The 14,101-nt window shown below is 42.0% G+C and overlaps 1 protein-coding gene across 2 annotated transcripts in view; it reads left to right on the top strand.

Moving 5' to 3' along the window:
- The window catches only part of WASF2 (WASP family member 2), a 47,655-nt gene that overhangs the window by 15,218 nt on the left and 18,336 nt on the right, over positions 1 to 14,101 (top strand). For both annotated transcript variants that reach the window (XM_079986131.1, XM_079986132.1), the window contains exon 2: positions 10,806 to 10,959. In XM_079986131.1, the coding sequence (XP_079842257.1) occupies positions 10,830 to 10,959 (130 nt within the window). In that variant the 5' untranslated portion in view covers positions 10,806 to 10,829. The remainder of the gene's footprint in view (positions 1 to 10,805; positions 10,960 to 14,101) is intronic.

Below are 14,101 nucleotides of genomic sequence, written 5' to 3'. Positions count from 1 at the left end.
TCTTCACATATTGTAACCCTAAAGTTTCACCAAATTTCTAATTCATTTTTGCATACTCTTTTTAACTTTTGTCGCTAATGCCACTTATTTTCAGTCCAACATCATTTTAACATTCATTAATTTTACAGTGTTTCTGCAAATAATCTTTAAATTTCTTCCAATCTTCTTCCACCAACGCTTCTCCCAGGTCTCGGATTCTGCCGGTCATTTCCGCTAATTCCATATAGTCCATCACCTTCATCTGCCACTCTTCCAGGGTGGATAGATCTTGTGTCTTCCAATACTTTGCAATAAGTATTCTTGCTGCCATTGTTGCATACATAAAGAAAGTTCTATCCTTCTTTAGCACCAATTGGCTGACCATGCCCAGGAGAAAGGCCTCTGGTTTCTTCAAGAAGGTATACTTAAATACCTTTTTCATTTCATTATAGATCATCTTCCAGAAAGCCTTAATCTTTGGGCACGTCCACCAAAGGTGAAAGAATGTACCTTCAGTCTCTTTACATTTCCAACATTTATTATTGGGCAAATGGTATATTTTTGCAAGCTTCACTGGTGTCATGTACCACTTATAGATCATTTTCATAATATTCTCTCTTAAGGCATTACATGCCGTGAATTTCATACCGGTGGTCCACAACTGTTCCCAGTCAGCAAACATGATATTATGACCAATATCTTGTGCCCATTTAATCATAGCTCATTTAACCGTTTCATCCTGAGTATTCCATTTTGACAGCAAGTTATACATTCTTGAAAGTATCTTAGTTTTGGGGTCTAACAGTTCTGTTTCCAATTTTGATTTTTCCACCTGGAAGCCCATTTTGAGGAGGCTTGAAGTGTTCCCCCACCCCATCACCTGGGAAAGTTCATGCCTTAGTTTATTGCTGACCAGTCTAGAATCCTTTGCACGTCTTCTCAGCAATAAGCCATGTTGGTAAGTAGCCATGGAATAATTGTTGCATCAATAACAGTTTGAATTCCCTGCTTGTATTTTTGGTGGTGTGGAATATGCTAGTGATGCAGTTTTCACAAATTAGGTGGGCAACTGAAACACACTGTAGAACAAGGAGTGTGGAACCCTTTTCAGCCCAAGGGCCACATTTCCTAATATGGATCTTCCGAAGGCTGCATGTTGTTGGTGGGCAGGACTAGAGGTGAAAGTGTGTGGAGCAGTGGATGTGGCTCCTGCCTTTGTACCATAGGCTACATTCCAGCCAAAAAAAAGTCAGAGGTTTCTGTACACACCACACCTCACCATCATCCATCCAAACAGTCAAGTAACATCACATGGATCAATTTTATCCAGCCAAAACCTATTAAGAAGGACATGGAGCAGGCCCAGTGAGGGGTGTAGTGTGCCATTGCCTAGGACACCTTCCAAGGACCAGATGGAGAGGCCTGGAGGTTTGCATTCAGTCCCTGGGCCTGAGCTTTCTTTCCCTTCTATAATATATTTGCCAACTAGTCGGACTAGCATTAGGCCATACAAAGTGGCTTCAGTCTGTAGAATTGAATCAAAATCTCTCACTAATAACCTAGGGGGTAAACTAGGTTTCCTTTTTGAGGTTGCACCTCAAAATCCGGTCGCAGTCACTGCACAACCAAAGGAGTCATAGATCACGCACGTAAACAGCCCCCAACTGCATTGTTTCACCTATTTGCAGAAAGTGTATGTGCCTGTGTGACCCACAAGAGCAAGACTAATCTGCTACTCACACAGTATTGTTACTAGCTTTGGGCAAGTGATTTACAGGCTTAGAGGTGGTGTAGGGTTAAGAAGAATCCCACAGTTTATATTGCCAAATCACCAACTTCTCTGTTTGGTTGTCTCCCTCCCCTGGCTATAATGAACTCACTGGCTGGTGATAGTGGTGATCTTTATTGGTCTTTATTATTGCAAATTAGAAATAAGTGAATTGGTATAGTTTGATTTTCTCATTAGTAAGACATTTGCTTCAGTTAGACTGGGGCATGCCGTATTTGCGAAACATGACCAGAAAACAGATAAACTCATTTTTAAAAAGCTGGTTAAAGAACATAAATAGCACTTTTGAAATGCAGAAGGTGCTGAAGGCATGTTCTCCTCACTGCCTGTTTATTAGTGACAGTTGAAACATGCTGCACATGTGCACACTGCACCTTTTTATGTCCGAAAGATACCTGCTCTTAGAGCAGCTCTGTTGATTTATGGGCTTGAGTTAATATTTACCATCCACAGAAATGTGTGTGCTAAAATGTCAGAATGGTGGGATGAGTGAACCTTCCCAGAGCACTTTCCTAGAGTCAAACTGGCATTGTGGCTTTGCAAAACATGAATCTGAGAATGAATAACCATTCTGTCATTCTTCATTTAAATGTGCATGCTTTTTTGAAAGTTGCTGATATCCAAACATAACACATAAAGTAACAGTTAATCAACCCTTGACCAAGTCAGTCATTAGCTTGTTGACTTAAATTCCAACTTACCGTGATAGGATTTTTTCCATTGGAAGGAAATATTAGTTTTAATCTATTCCACGCTACTCACTCACTATAAATTATATAACCATTTATACAGTGTGGGAAAGCTTTTGCCCCTTATCATTTCTCTTATCTATCATTTATTGCATACAGTTCTAATATTGAAGGTGCATAATGCCTTGGATGCTTGCATAGCTGTAACCAGCTTCCATGGTTGTAGCTCTCTGTAGCAGGGGTTGTACTGTTTATTGTAGAAAAACAAGCTGCAAGAATGAACATTGTGGAGTCATGCCATATTAAAGGGGCATGGGAGTGTGCCTTGAGTACATTCTAAGCCTCAAAATTATACAACTTATAAAAATGGAAGCTGTTGAACTAATAACTTGAAAGTTGGGTTATAGGAGCTACCTGATGGAGTCTACCAATGTGCCAAATGTTGACCTGATCCATGTTTCCTAGCACTGTTGTGATTGATGGTGCCAAAAAATAATTGTTAAAGCAGGTTTAAAGAGGCTACAACAAAAAGTGCAACTTTGCATAGTGAAGATGATTTGCATGCAGAAATGGGTTGCTTAATCATTTATATTTCAATGCATTTGTTGGCCAGTTACTCTCCTCACTCCCAAAGGCTCCCTCAGAATTTACATAAAGTATAAAGTTAGACAGTTGAGCTCACTGATCTTAGCCCCACACATATTTTTTTTCTTGTTGCAAGACGATGTTGGAAACAGACAGTTTAAATAAAGAAGAGCTGTTCTGGATGAAGATCTTCAGCTCCTCGAGAGAGGGAGGGACATCCAGCTCTTCCAAGACAAGCAGAGTCTGGATGCTGCCAATTGCTGTGTCAAAGGCCATGTTTTCCCATGAGTACAGTTATCGGTAGTGCTCTGCCCATCACTTCATCTGCTTACTGCAGAATGTGATAGTCTCTCCAGACAAAGTTTTCAGCGGTGAAGTTTTTCCAACTGTTGTTCCAAAGGCTTTCTTCATGCCTTTGGACATTTTACCCTACAGGTACTAGAAATCTTGTCAGTTGGATGAACATTGGTTACTGCAGTTACCCAATTTTAATTGGTAACCTAGTATTTGAGGAATTAAACCTTTGTCTAGATATTTTCATTTGTGTATTACCGTATTTTTCGCCCCATAGGGTGCACCGGCCCATAGGGCGCACCTAGTTTTTTGGGGGGGAAATAAATAATTTTTTTATATCCCCCCCCCGCCTCCAGAACAGGCTGCTATCTGCAAGCCTAGGGAGCCCAGGCTTCAGGATGCAGGCAGCTCTCCGCAAGCCTTGGGAGAGCTGCGCGACTTTGTGCAGGGCTCCCACGGCTTGTGGATAGCTTCCTGAAGCCTGGAGAGTGAGAGGGGTCGGTGCGCACCGACCCCTCTCGCTCTCCAGGCTTCAGCGAAAGCCTGCATTCGCCCCATAGGACGCACACACATTTCCCCTTCATTTTTGGAGGGGAAAAAGTGTGTCCTATAAGGCGAAAAATACGGTAGTTTGCAGTGATTAGCACACACACACACACACGTAAACTGACCAATTTTTGTTCCGGCAAGCATTTTTGTGAATCTCTTAAACAGATTAATATTTTCAATTTGTGGGTACCATTATGAGGAATAGCCTAGGATTTTCTTAGTGCTGCATTTAAGCCGACTGAGCTGTGGGACTTATTCTGCTCTGGGTTCCTCATGAGGAAAGAAATAATACCTGTTATGAGGGTATAGTGAGGACCACATATGAACTAACTTCCTTATGATTAGGAAATGTGAGAGGTCGGAGTTTTTGTTTTTTTATTTGTGGTGAATATCCAGGCCTCTTAGGGTTGTTGGGAGAAGAGGATCCTGTTCAAATCACTATAGCTGCCCTTTCCTACCAATTATTATTTGGCTGCTGGCTATAGCAGGGCAGCTATAGCCAGCAATGACAGATGAACCCATGATATTTGCGAAAGAATAAGTGCTCATTACAGGGAGATAATAAGCGCTCATTACAGGCGGAAAGCAATAGCATGTGGCATCACGTGGTAGTTGCTTCATAATTATCACTCTAGTGCCGATTGCTGAGGCACCTCCCTTAGGTTGCCCTCTAATTCTAGTGCCCTGGATTTAGAGCATCCTTTTCTGTGAATATTGCTCTGGGCCATCAGCAGAACTTTTTGTTGAACATCCTTTTTATTTTTTGGTCTCTGCATGTATTTCCAGTGTTGTTTTTATTACCTTTTCCCTGGCCTTTTGGAGTTTCGCAAGGCCAGACTTTCTGGCTTTTTCAAGGAGGAACTGCTACTGCTGAGAGACGCTTAAAGCTAGTTGTCTTTTTAGATGTTGGAAGGAAGAGTTCTAGCTCTGTGGCCTGATGAGAATTTCAGATTTGATGATCCTCTTTCTCCCTTGCTTCCAAACCTTCTGGTGTGACTAATCCACCAGTGGGTATTCTCAAAAGCTATCCCTGAGGTTCTGCTTGGTTTTGCTGTCTGGGTTTGTAGGGTGTGTGTGTGTGTGTGTGTGTGTGTTTTGGGGGGGGATAATTTGCAACTACAGGCATCCCATTTACACGTGATTGACTTGAGTGTGACCGCGTATATGTGTGGAGCCAGGAAACAATGAAAGAATTCAATTCAAATCAGGAAATGGCATGAGAGAGCTGGAGAGTCCTTGTGGCTCATGAGGAGACTCTCATCGAAGCCAGAAGAGGACATCAGTGAGGGTGGAGGAAGCCCTGAAGAAACCAGAGGAGCAGTGAGGCTTTGTTTACACTGTTCAACCTCCCTGTCTAACAGCTGGTATACGAGGTAGCGCAGCAGCAGCTGCTCTCTGATGTGTTCTCTAGCCTCCTGCCGGCCCCAGAGCTGCAATTCTAGTTGTGGATATTTTTGGATACAGGATTTATGGTACGGCAAAAAAAAAGAAAAAAGAAAAGTGGCAGAGAGGGCATTTAAAAGGTGTTTAGGAGGTACTCCCCGCTTTACACGATCTTCACTCTTGTGCGTAGCACCCTGGAATGTAACCCCCATGTAAGTGGGGGGGGGGGGTCTCGTCTGTAGAAATGCTCCAGAAACGCTTGCCTTTGGTTCAGGGTCAGGTATCTGAGTTATTGCAAAAGTGCTCAGTTCCTAAAGATGCCAGACCTTTGGGGGGATGGTGTGCTGCTAACAGACAGTCATTGTGGCTGTGCTAGCTTAAAGATGTTTCACACAGATGGTGTTTAGTAAAAGGTAATCTCTCACAGTAAAGAAGAAGTGAAATTGGTAAAGTCCATGTGTGGTTCCTCCCCACCCTTTTTTGTCTTCACTCTCACCTTTAAGTATCAGTGCTAAAGCAGGCTCCCAATTTCCTCTGGCTTACTTGAAGTGGTTCTTACGGTTGTGTTGGAGAGGGTGGGGCATATGTTGGCTTCCTTCCTTTCTGTGTTCACAGCTTTTTTAAAAAAAATAACACCCCCCCCAACAGTTTGGTGCCAAAAGATTGCTGCCATGCGGTATCTTTTCTGGAAGGGCATTTGTGATCTTTGGCACTGCGACTGTGTTGGTCTGCTTTGTTTAGGGCAGTTCTCTAACTTTTTTCTCTGGGTCGCACTTTCAGAACAATTTTTTAAATTCATAGAAATGAAATGGAAAACAAAAAGAAGCACCTAGCAGTGCTTCTTTTGTAACAGAACACAACTGCAGCTCCATGTTGGAGTAGATGACCGTTAAGAGTCCCTTCCAACTCTGCAATTCTGTGATTCTGTAAAACTTTATAACAAGCATAGGCAAACTCGGCCCTCCAGATGTTTTGGGACTACAGTTCCCATCATTCTTGACCACTGGTTCTGTTAGCTAGGGATGATGGGAGTTGTAGTCCCAAAACATCTGGAGGGCCGAGTTTGCCTATGCCTCCTTTATAATATGGTCATGGGATAGTCAGAAAGTAAAACAAAAACAAAAACAATGCAGCTACGTAAGAACATGAATCATTCTCAAAATACAATATTGATTGTCCTTGAATCTTCCCACCACAATTGCTATTTTCTCCTGCCACACCCTTTGAGAACCACTGGTTTTGGGACACATTACCTGGGTACATGCTTATGTGTTTGGTGTTATGCAAGAGTAGCTTCTTCAGCTCATGTGGTAAGTTTGTCTGTATCATGTTTCGAGAGTGCTATATGGGGTTTAATGTTTTTTATATTCTAGGTTGCTTTGGGGCACTGTCCTGTGTATGAAAAAAGGTTAATAAATATAAATAGATAAATAAGCAATATATTTAGCTGTGCTTAGCATGTGGTTGCTAGTGCACTCTATGCAAGTGGGAGACTTCTGTCTCTGACATAGCTGCTGTTCAGTGCTAGAAATAGCCAGTAAGCTTTGTATGTGGACCATTTGGACCACAGCTCAGCCATTTCTGTTTTCTGAAGCTTAAAATAACCACAACCCCACAGGATTACGTTAGCATTATGATTGCCACAGGTCAGGAAGGCTGCTATTGTCGGATCTCTGGTCAAGATACATAACGCAGGCAGAGTTCCTCCACCCTCATATTTTGAGGTTACAAAGTCATATGTTGGCAGGGTGCCCACAGACACTCAGCAGTCCAGGTGGCTCTTTTCTTTACTATTGCCATGGAAGTCAGGCCTTTTCAGTGTGCCTCCTAGGTATGGAAGCAAGTGACTAATCTTGGAGTGCTTTTACATTGCCTTCTACAATTTCCACAGAACAAACCTGAGGTAAACTTTCAGAGAGCAAAACTTGTGAAACAAAGATTTCTTCTCTTTAGTACTGTTTCTATATGACTGGTGGATGATCCGTCTCCCTGCCCCCCTTTTTTGTTCTGTTGCTTGTGCTTGCACTTTTATTTCCTCTTCCTTTCTTTTATTTTTTATTTTTAAATCCATTACAATCCACTCCTTCCCTTTTTTCCTTTTTACATTTGTCTTCCTTCTCACATTCTTGCTTATGTATTTCTGATATGCCAAACTTGATTCTTAGGCTGATTCTTGAGCGTTCCATTTCTACCTCCTGTGATGGTGCAGCGTGTATTTCAGTTCTGTGAAAGGGACTGCGAAGGTCAAAGAGTCTAGCCCCCTGTTTTGCCCAATGTGGGGCTCCAATGCATGACCCTGAGATTAAGAGTCTCATGCTCTACCAACTGTGTTGCAGGAGTGACTAGATATCCCAGTGTGAGTGTTTTTTCCTTAGTCTGGCACAGATTCTGGGGGAAGGGGTGTTCTGAAAGTTATCCTACTCCATATCCCCTCCCCACCTCATCTGCTGTTAAATTTGATAAGATACATGGGCGTGTACCATGCCCATATTTTTCCCCAGTGGGGCAATTTAGGATGGCAAATGGGCAGGAAGGAAAGCACCCCTTCCTCTAGAACTGCTATTCTGACCTAATTTACAGGCCTAACAGCTGTGTATTAAAAAATTACAAAAGGGTGGGGGCTTTATGGGGACATGAGTCCTTCCAGAAGATGGGTTTTGGGGTTTTTTTTGAGGCTTTGTGTTATGATTATGAGCAGAGTACTATTGGAAAACTCATGGACTTTAGAATATGTGGTTTTAATGCTTTAATAATCTTCCAGGTGGTGCATTTGCATGTGGTGTTTATGAATTGCATCACCATTAAACTGCTTAAATCAGTATATGAGATTTTAAAACCTTAATAAACATCAGTCGAACAATAATCAAATGTTATCACAGTAGAATCCAAATCACAATAAAAATGTTGAGCAAAAAAGGCATCCCTTAAGGTGGAATAGGTATTTTTTAATTAGTCCTGTCACTTGATTAAATTTTAGTTGATGATGCATCCACCTTCTTACCAACTGATTAAATATATATGATAACAACAGCAATTGAGGTGACCTTTTCAGATCCTAAGTATGGTGTGAATTTTCATTTCTAGTAGGAAAGGCTCTCTTTAGCAGCACAGAACATTAAATACCGCGTGTAGAAGTCTGTTTCCACCTGTGTGTGTTCATTTCTAATGTTTGTTATGTGGAAGTTGGCATGTTGTATCTTTGCTTCTCCACTGCAGTCCTGAATTCAGTGATAATTTGGTGTGGGTGAATTTTCCTTGTTTTTGGAACATTAACATTAACATGGGATACAGCTTGGGATGATGTCATCTATCCACCTAAACAATCACCAGTGCATCTGAGTGACTTTAAACTGTTAGTATACAGTATTCTGTAGTTGTCCTTGGCAGAACTGACATGAAGAAATCTGTTGCTCTGGGAGTGCCTTTGTACTTTACATAGCTAATCACATGTGGTCTTCCAGACTTTTCCTTTGGACCTCTGCAAGTTATGCTGTCTACTGCAGTGTTTGGAATCACTCCATTGTATGACATTGTGTATTGTCCTCCCACCCCGCCACCCCCAATACTGCAGCCAATGATGTGAGGGAAAACTCACAACATGAAGATTGGCAAGTGATTCTCTAGGGATGCTATTTGCAGCATTTTGTGTAGTTCCGCCTTTCAACAGAAATAGAAAGCTATTCTAATTGTAGTAATAAAAAGTTTGATGCTGCCTTTATGAAGAGTTAGAGTCAGATTCAGGTTTAGCCAAGACTTTGAGCAAATTTTCTTTAGCCTCAGTTTTCCACCTCCGAAATAGATTAAAGAGCTATGCCGCACACAAAAATGGATGAAAGACTTCAGTCATATACAAAGCATACCAACCTTTCTGGCTATGAAAAATAGAAGTCTGCCCTTTTTATCATTTGTTGTGATTATGCATACAGCAAGCTGGCTGACCTCTGCAGTATCCAAGCACAGAAAGACCCATTAAAAGGTGAATGTATTCCTGTCAAGTTTTGCCAGCGCTTCTTGGCTCACACTGTTAATTTCTTGAGATTTTTGTAACCTCATGTTACATATAAAACCTTGGATGCTGTTCTGTGCCCTCCAGATCTTGAACTCCTCTGCAGTGGCAGGTCAGATTTGGAAATTCAGATTTTTGACTTGGGAGGTAATTAGCTAAAGCTAATATCGGCTTCAGTCCCTTAACGCACTGATAGAAAAGCATCCAGGAATGACTCCTGGACCTCAGAGATAAGCTGCCAGCTGCCACAGAGACTATAAAAGGGTGGTTCAAAGTCAAGCACAAACAGCTGACTTTTAAAAATGATTCTTGGTTTGTTGCTGTTGGTGACAGGAAGTCATGTTCCCCAAGCTGTCAGCTTCCTGCTTTTATTTTTTCCATTCCATCCACAGCAGATCAGAGTCTTTGTCATAAGACAGCTGTCTCCTCCGGCGGAGCTGTTCACCATCTGACCTAGGAAGGGGTCCACCCTTTTCCTTCAAAGAAATGAGCAAATGAATTTCAGTGTATTCTATTTTCACTAGTTGGGTATCTTTTTAATGCTTGTTTTTGTTCTCCACTAGAGCTTAAATTTCTCAGAGAAATACTCTCTTGAGGATGAATGACTTAGGCATATAGGCACTACAAATGGACTTTATATTTGCTAGAAACAGGATTGTGTTTTTTTGTAATTAAGTGGAAAGGAGATCGTGATGATCAGAATATTCTTATTGGGATGTGTGTATTTGATATTTTTATACTGGAATGCTGTAAAATGGGGGGGGGTGCTTTATTCAAGTCTCAGGTTAGCATAACTGCAGATTCTTTGATAGTTTAACTTTTGGGAGAGCAGATCAGCACGATTCCCTGTCAAACCCTTTCAAAGCTTGTACTTTAATTCCTAGAGCTGCAGTCTTCGTTTGTCAAGCTATCAGCTGCTGTATGCCTTTGTAAAACTACTAGTGTGCATGTATCTCTAAAACCATAGCTGCTTTAGTGGGAGAACCTTCCAACACAAGGGACTTGGTGTGTTTGTGTGATGCAGACCTCAGACTGAGAAGCATTTGTTAGCAAGCTTCATGGTCAGTTAAAAGTGCTTCTTGTTTTGTCCTGAGAGCCCAACTTGTCTGGTGTGATGGAAAATGTTTAACCCTTTCCCAACTGGACTTCGGTTGGTGTTTGTTCTCCACACCCCTCCTGTTAGCCTTTAATAGTTTTAGCAGTATTTGAAAGAAGTCGGCTAGATAGGAGCACATGGTTTGTGGGACAGATCACAGCAGCCCAGAGTGGGAAGCATCATACAGTGGCTGGCCCCAGCTTCTCTGTAGCAAGCCTTAAAACTGCAGGGTTTTTTATTTTAAAAGCCTAGTTCTGACAGGTGTGTGTGTGTGTGTGTGTGTGTGTGTGTGTGTGTAGGAGGGGAGATGAAAGCCGTGATTTAGATAAAGCTGATTTCTGAGCAGGGAAACGAATGTTGTGCTGCTGGTGATGCCAGCATCTGTGTGGCTGAGTAATCCTTTTCCTGTTTGCGGGATTTTTTTTCTCTTTTCAGAACGCCGCCTGAAGCTGGTCCACCATGCCATTAGTAACAAGGAACATCGAGCCAAGGCACCTGTGCCGTCAGACATTGCCTAGTGTTCGGAATGAGCTGGAATGCGTGACCAACATCACCCTGGCAAATGTCATTCGACAGCTGGGCAGCCTGAGTGAGTACCATGGCCAGCCTGCCTGCTGCCCTCAGGAGCTGCTAGGCTCTTGATTCAGCTGCCTTCTCTCTCTTCTTGTGTCCCTATTTCTCCCCCAACTGTCTTCCATGGGTAGTGCTAAAAGATCTTCCTCTGAAACCTTGAACCTTCTCTCTCCTCCTTGAATTTCTCCCTCCTCTACTCAGCCAGTCTGTGTTGGAGAGGGATGAGCAAGGGATGACTGCAGCTGAAGCACAGCTGGAAGGAATACAAGACAGGCAGCCTCCATACAGAAGCGCTGGGCTAAGAACCTTCAATATGTTGAGCACATTATCAAGTGTCCCCCCCCCCTCATTTGTTTTCAGCATTTAGCGTGCTAGTATTCCTTTTTATCAGATTCCTGTCATGATGCAGATGCAGCTACTTACTGATTTGAAGATTATGCATGTACCACATTGTATACTGAAATTCCCTGATGGAGACTGTGAACTGCCACTCTATTTGGTTTCTTCATGCTGTTTATTTCCGCAGATGATGAATACGTTTTGGCTTTTATTTAGCTGGCTTTGTAAAAGGGCAGGATTACTACATGGGCAGAGGTTTAAAAAGAGAGAAATTGGCCACTTGGGTCTTTGTTACTCTTTAAAAATCATGATGGGATTGGAGTTGCATTAACTCTATTTCTCAAGACTTTTTACTTTCTAAAATGCTTGCAAAGGGGTCCTCATATACTCTGTGAGGTAGATACTCATTAGAGAGTGCCTGTATAAAGTTATGTAGGGTTAAGGTTGAATAGCTGTGTGAATTTAAATAAAGTTTTTTTTAAAAAATGCACATATTTCCTGAACAAGCATACCTGGTTGCAATTAAACAATTAAAACAACTGATTTGCAACTTTTAGAGCTTTTTACAATCAAAGAGCAATATCAAAAGCCTTTTGGTCATGAAGATCTGGGTCTTTTGTTTGGTTTTCTCCATGTACATGCAAGGATACTAAGCAAGATCACTTACTTGATTACTTAATTGAACAAAATGGATCACATATGAGTAAACATCCATAAAATCAGCCTTTAAGTATCCATATCTTTGTAGAAGCAAGAGCTAATACAATATGTATGCGGATGAGCTAGAATCCTCCTCTTGTTAGGTGTCATCTGAGCCTGCCTCTATCTGGGCTGCTGCCTTTTTCCTTTCCAGCATAAGAGAGACTGTTCAAGGAGGTAGGTTTGTGGACTGCGTACCACTTTCTTTTATGTGGTTCCTTGTGGAGTTGCAAAACGTAGTGCATCTGTTTCAACTGGGCCAGCATACCATGGCTGGAAAGCAATACAGCAAGCCCTCAATGTACGCAGGGGTTACATTCCAGGGCTTGTGTCCAAAGCCAAAATCATGTATAGACAAAACACATTAGGTGCAATGGCAGGTGGGATTAATAAGAAGGATGCTGGAATGTGTGAGGAGGAGGGTGACCAAGGTGCTAAATGGTCTGGAAGCCAAAGCCTTATGAGGAACAGTTTAGCTTGGAAAAGAGGAGACTAAGAGGAGATAGCCATCTTAAAATATCTATAGTGCTGTCACATGGAAGGTGGAGCAAGCTTGTTTTCTCCTTCTCTAGAGGGTAGGACTCAAGCCAATGGATTCAAGTTACAAAAAAGGAGATTGTGACTAAGCACCAGGAAGAACCTTCTGACAGTAAGAGCTGTTTCACAGTGGAACGGACTCCCTCGGGAGGTTGTGGGCTCTTCTTCACTGGAGGTTTTTAAGCTGAGGGTGGATGGCCATCTGTCATGGATGCTTTAGCTGAGATTCCTGTATTGCAGGTGGTTGGACTAGATGACCTTTGGGTCACTTCCAACTGTACTATTCTGTGATTGCCGAAGTCTTTTATCCTGGATGCCTGCCCCTCCTTCCCCTTTTAATTGTTTTGCCAAGCATGTGAAGCTGAATGCACACAAGTTAAATGTGAGTAAGTTGCAGGCTGCATCCATAAAAGGGATGGCCTAGGAAGTCGGCAGACTCAGAAATCCCATCTCTGCCTCCCCAGGGATAGGCCAGTTCCCTTGGGTGCACAAGCACCATGAGAAAATAAAATGTGTGTCAAATTCATTAGCAGATGTTGCCATTTATCAAGGGTATGTGTGCTAAAATCAATGGAATGGCCAGGACTGCACCAGAATAAAGCACAGTTCCCACAGTACAGGGTTTCAAAAGAGCCATCCGATAATACTATTTGATAAAGAGTATATATCAGTGCAGCTTTACTTGTGTTTTTTTTTTTAGATGCACATGCATAGACTCAGACTGTATATGAGTTGCACTGATAACTTAATGTGCAAATGCATAATACAGTATCAATGCACTCTTCTCTCTTTTCATGGTGAAACAGCTTGAAATGTGAGTGTGGCTATCCAACACTATAAATGGACTGGTTCAGTTCCATGAGAGTGGGAATAAATGTCCCTTCAAGCAGGTATGGGCAGAACATAGCTCTGTGGTTGAACACATGGCATTTAGAAAGTCCCAGGTTCAGTCACTGGCATCTCAATGTCAAGTGATCAGGTGTTGGGTGGTGGGAGATATTTGCCTGAAGCATTAAATTGCTGCTGCTAATCAAAGTACATAGCACAGGGCTAGAATTTATTTTGACTTTATGTAAGGCAGCTGTATCTTCATATATACACAGAAACTTATTCCCTTGACAGAAGTCTAGTTGCAGTGCAGGCACCCCTTTTTGTGTGAGGGAATATACCATAAAAGCAAGTATTCCACAAAGCTGTTTAGGGGAACTCCTGCTCTTCATCCAGGTCTAACTAACAGTGAATATTGTTTAAACATCTTATGTGGTCTTGCTGACAATGAGAACCCACTGCTAGCAATACTAAAGAAAACAAATATTCTAAGTTATTTTGTTGTGCCCACAGCTTTTATGGGTGGGCTTTGAGGCTGGTATATCTCCGAAGTCTGGCATCTGTATACATTTTGTAGCTATTAGTAGCTGAGGCTTGATTGGTGGCGATGCTGAAACTGAATTGCTTTCCCAGAGTTTCTAGCAGCTGACTTGTCAGATTCCACTAGCTGGCTTCTGCTTTCAAGGCAGCATCACCTGTCTTGCTACCTTTGCTTCCACCTAAACGTATTGAAGTGTCTTTCATTTAAGACTATT

Source organism: Podarcis cretensis (assembly GCF_951804945.1).
Source record: "Podarcis cretensis genome assembly, chromosome: 8".
Lineage (NCBI taxonomy): Eukaryota > Metazoa > Chordata > Lepidosauria > Squamata > Lacertidae > Podarcis > Podarcis cretensis.
This window is presented reverse-complemented; position numbering and strand designations above follow the sequence as displayed.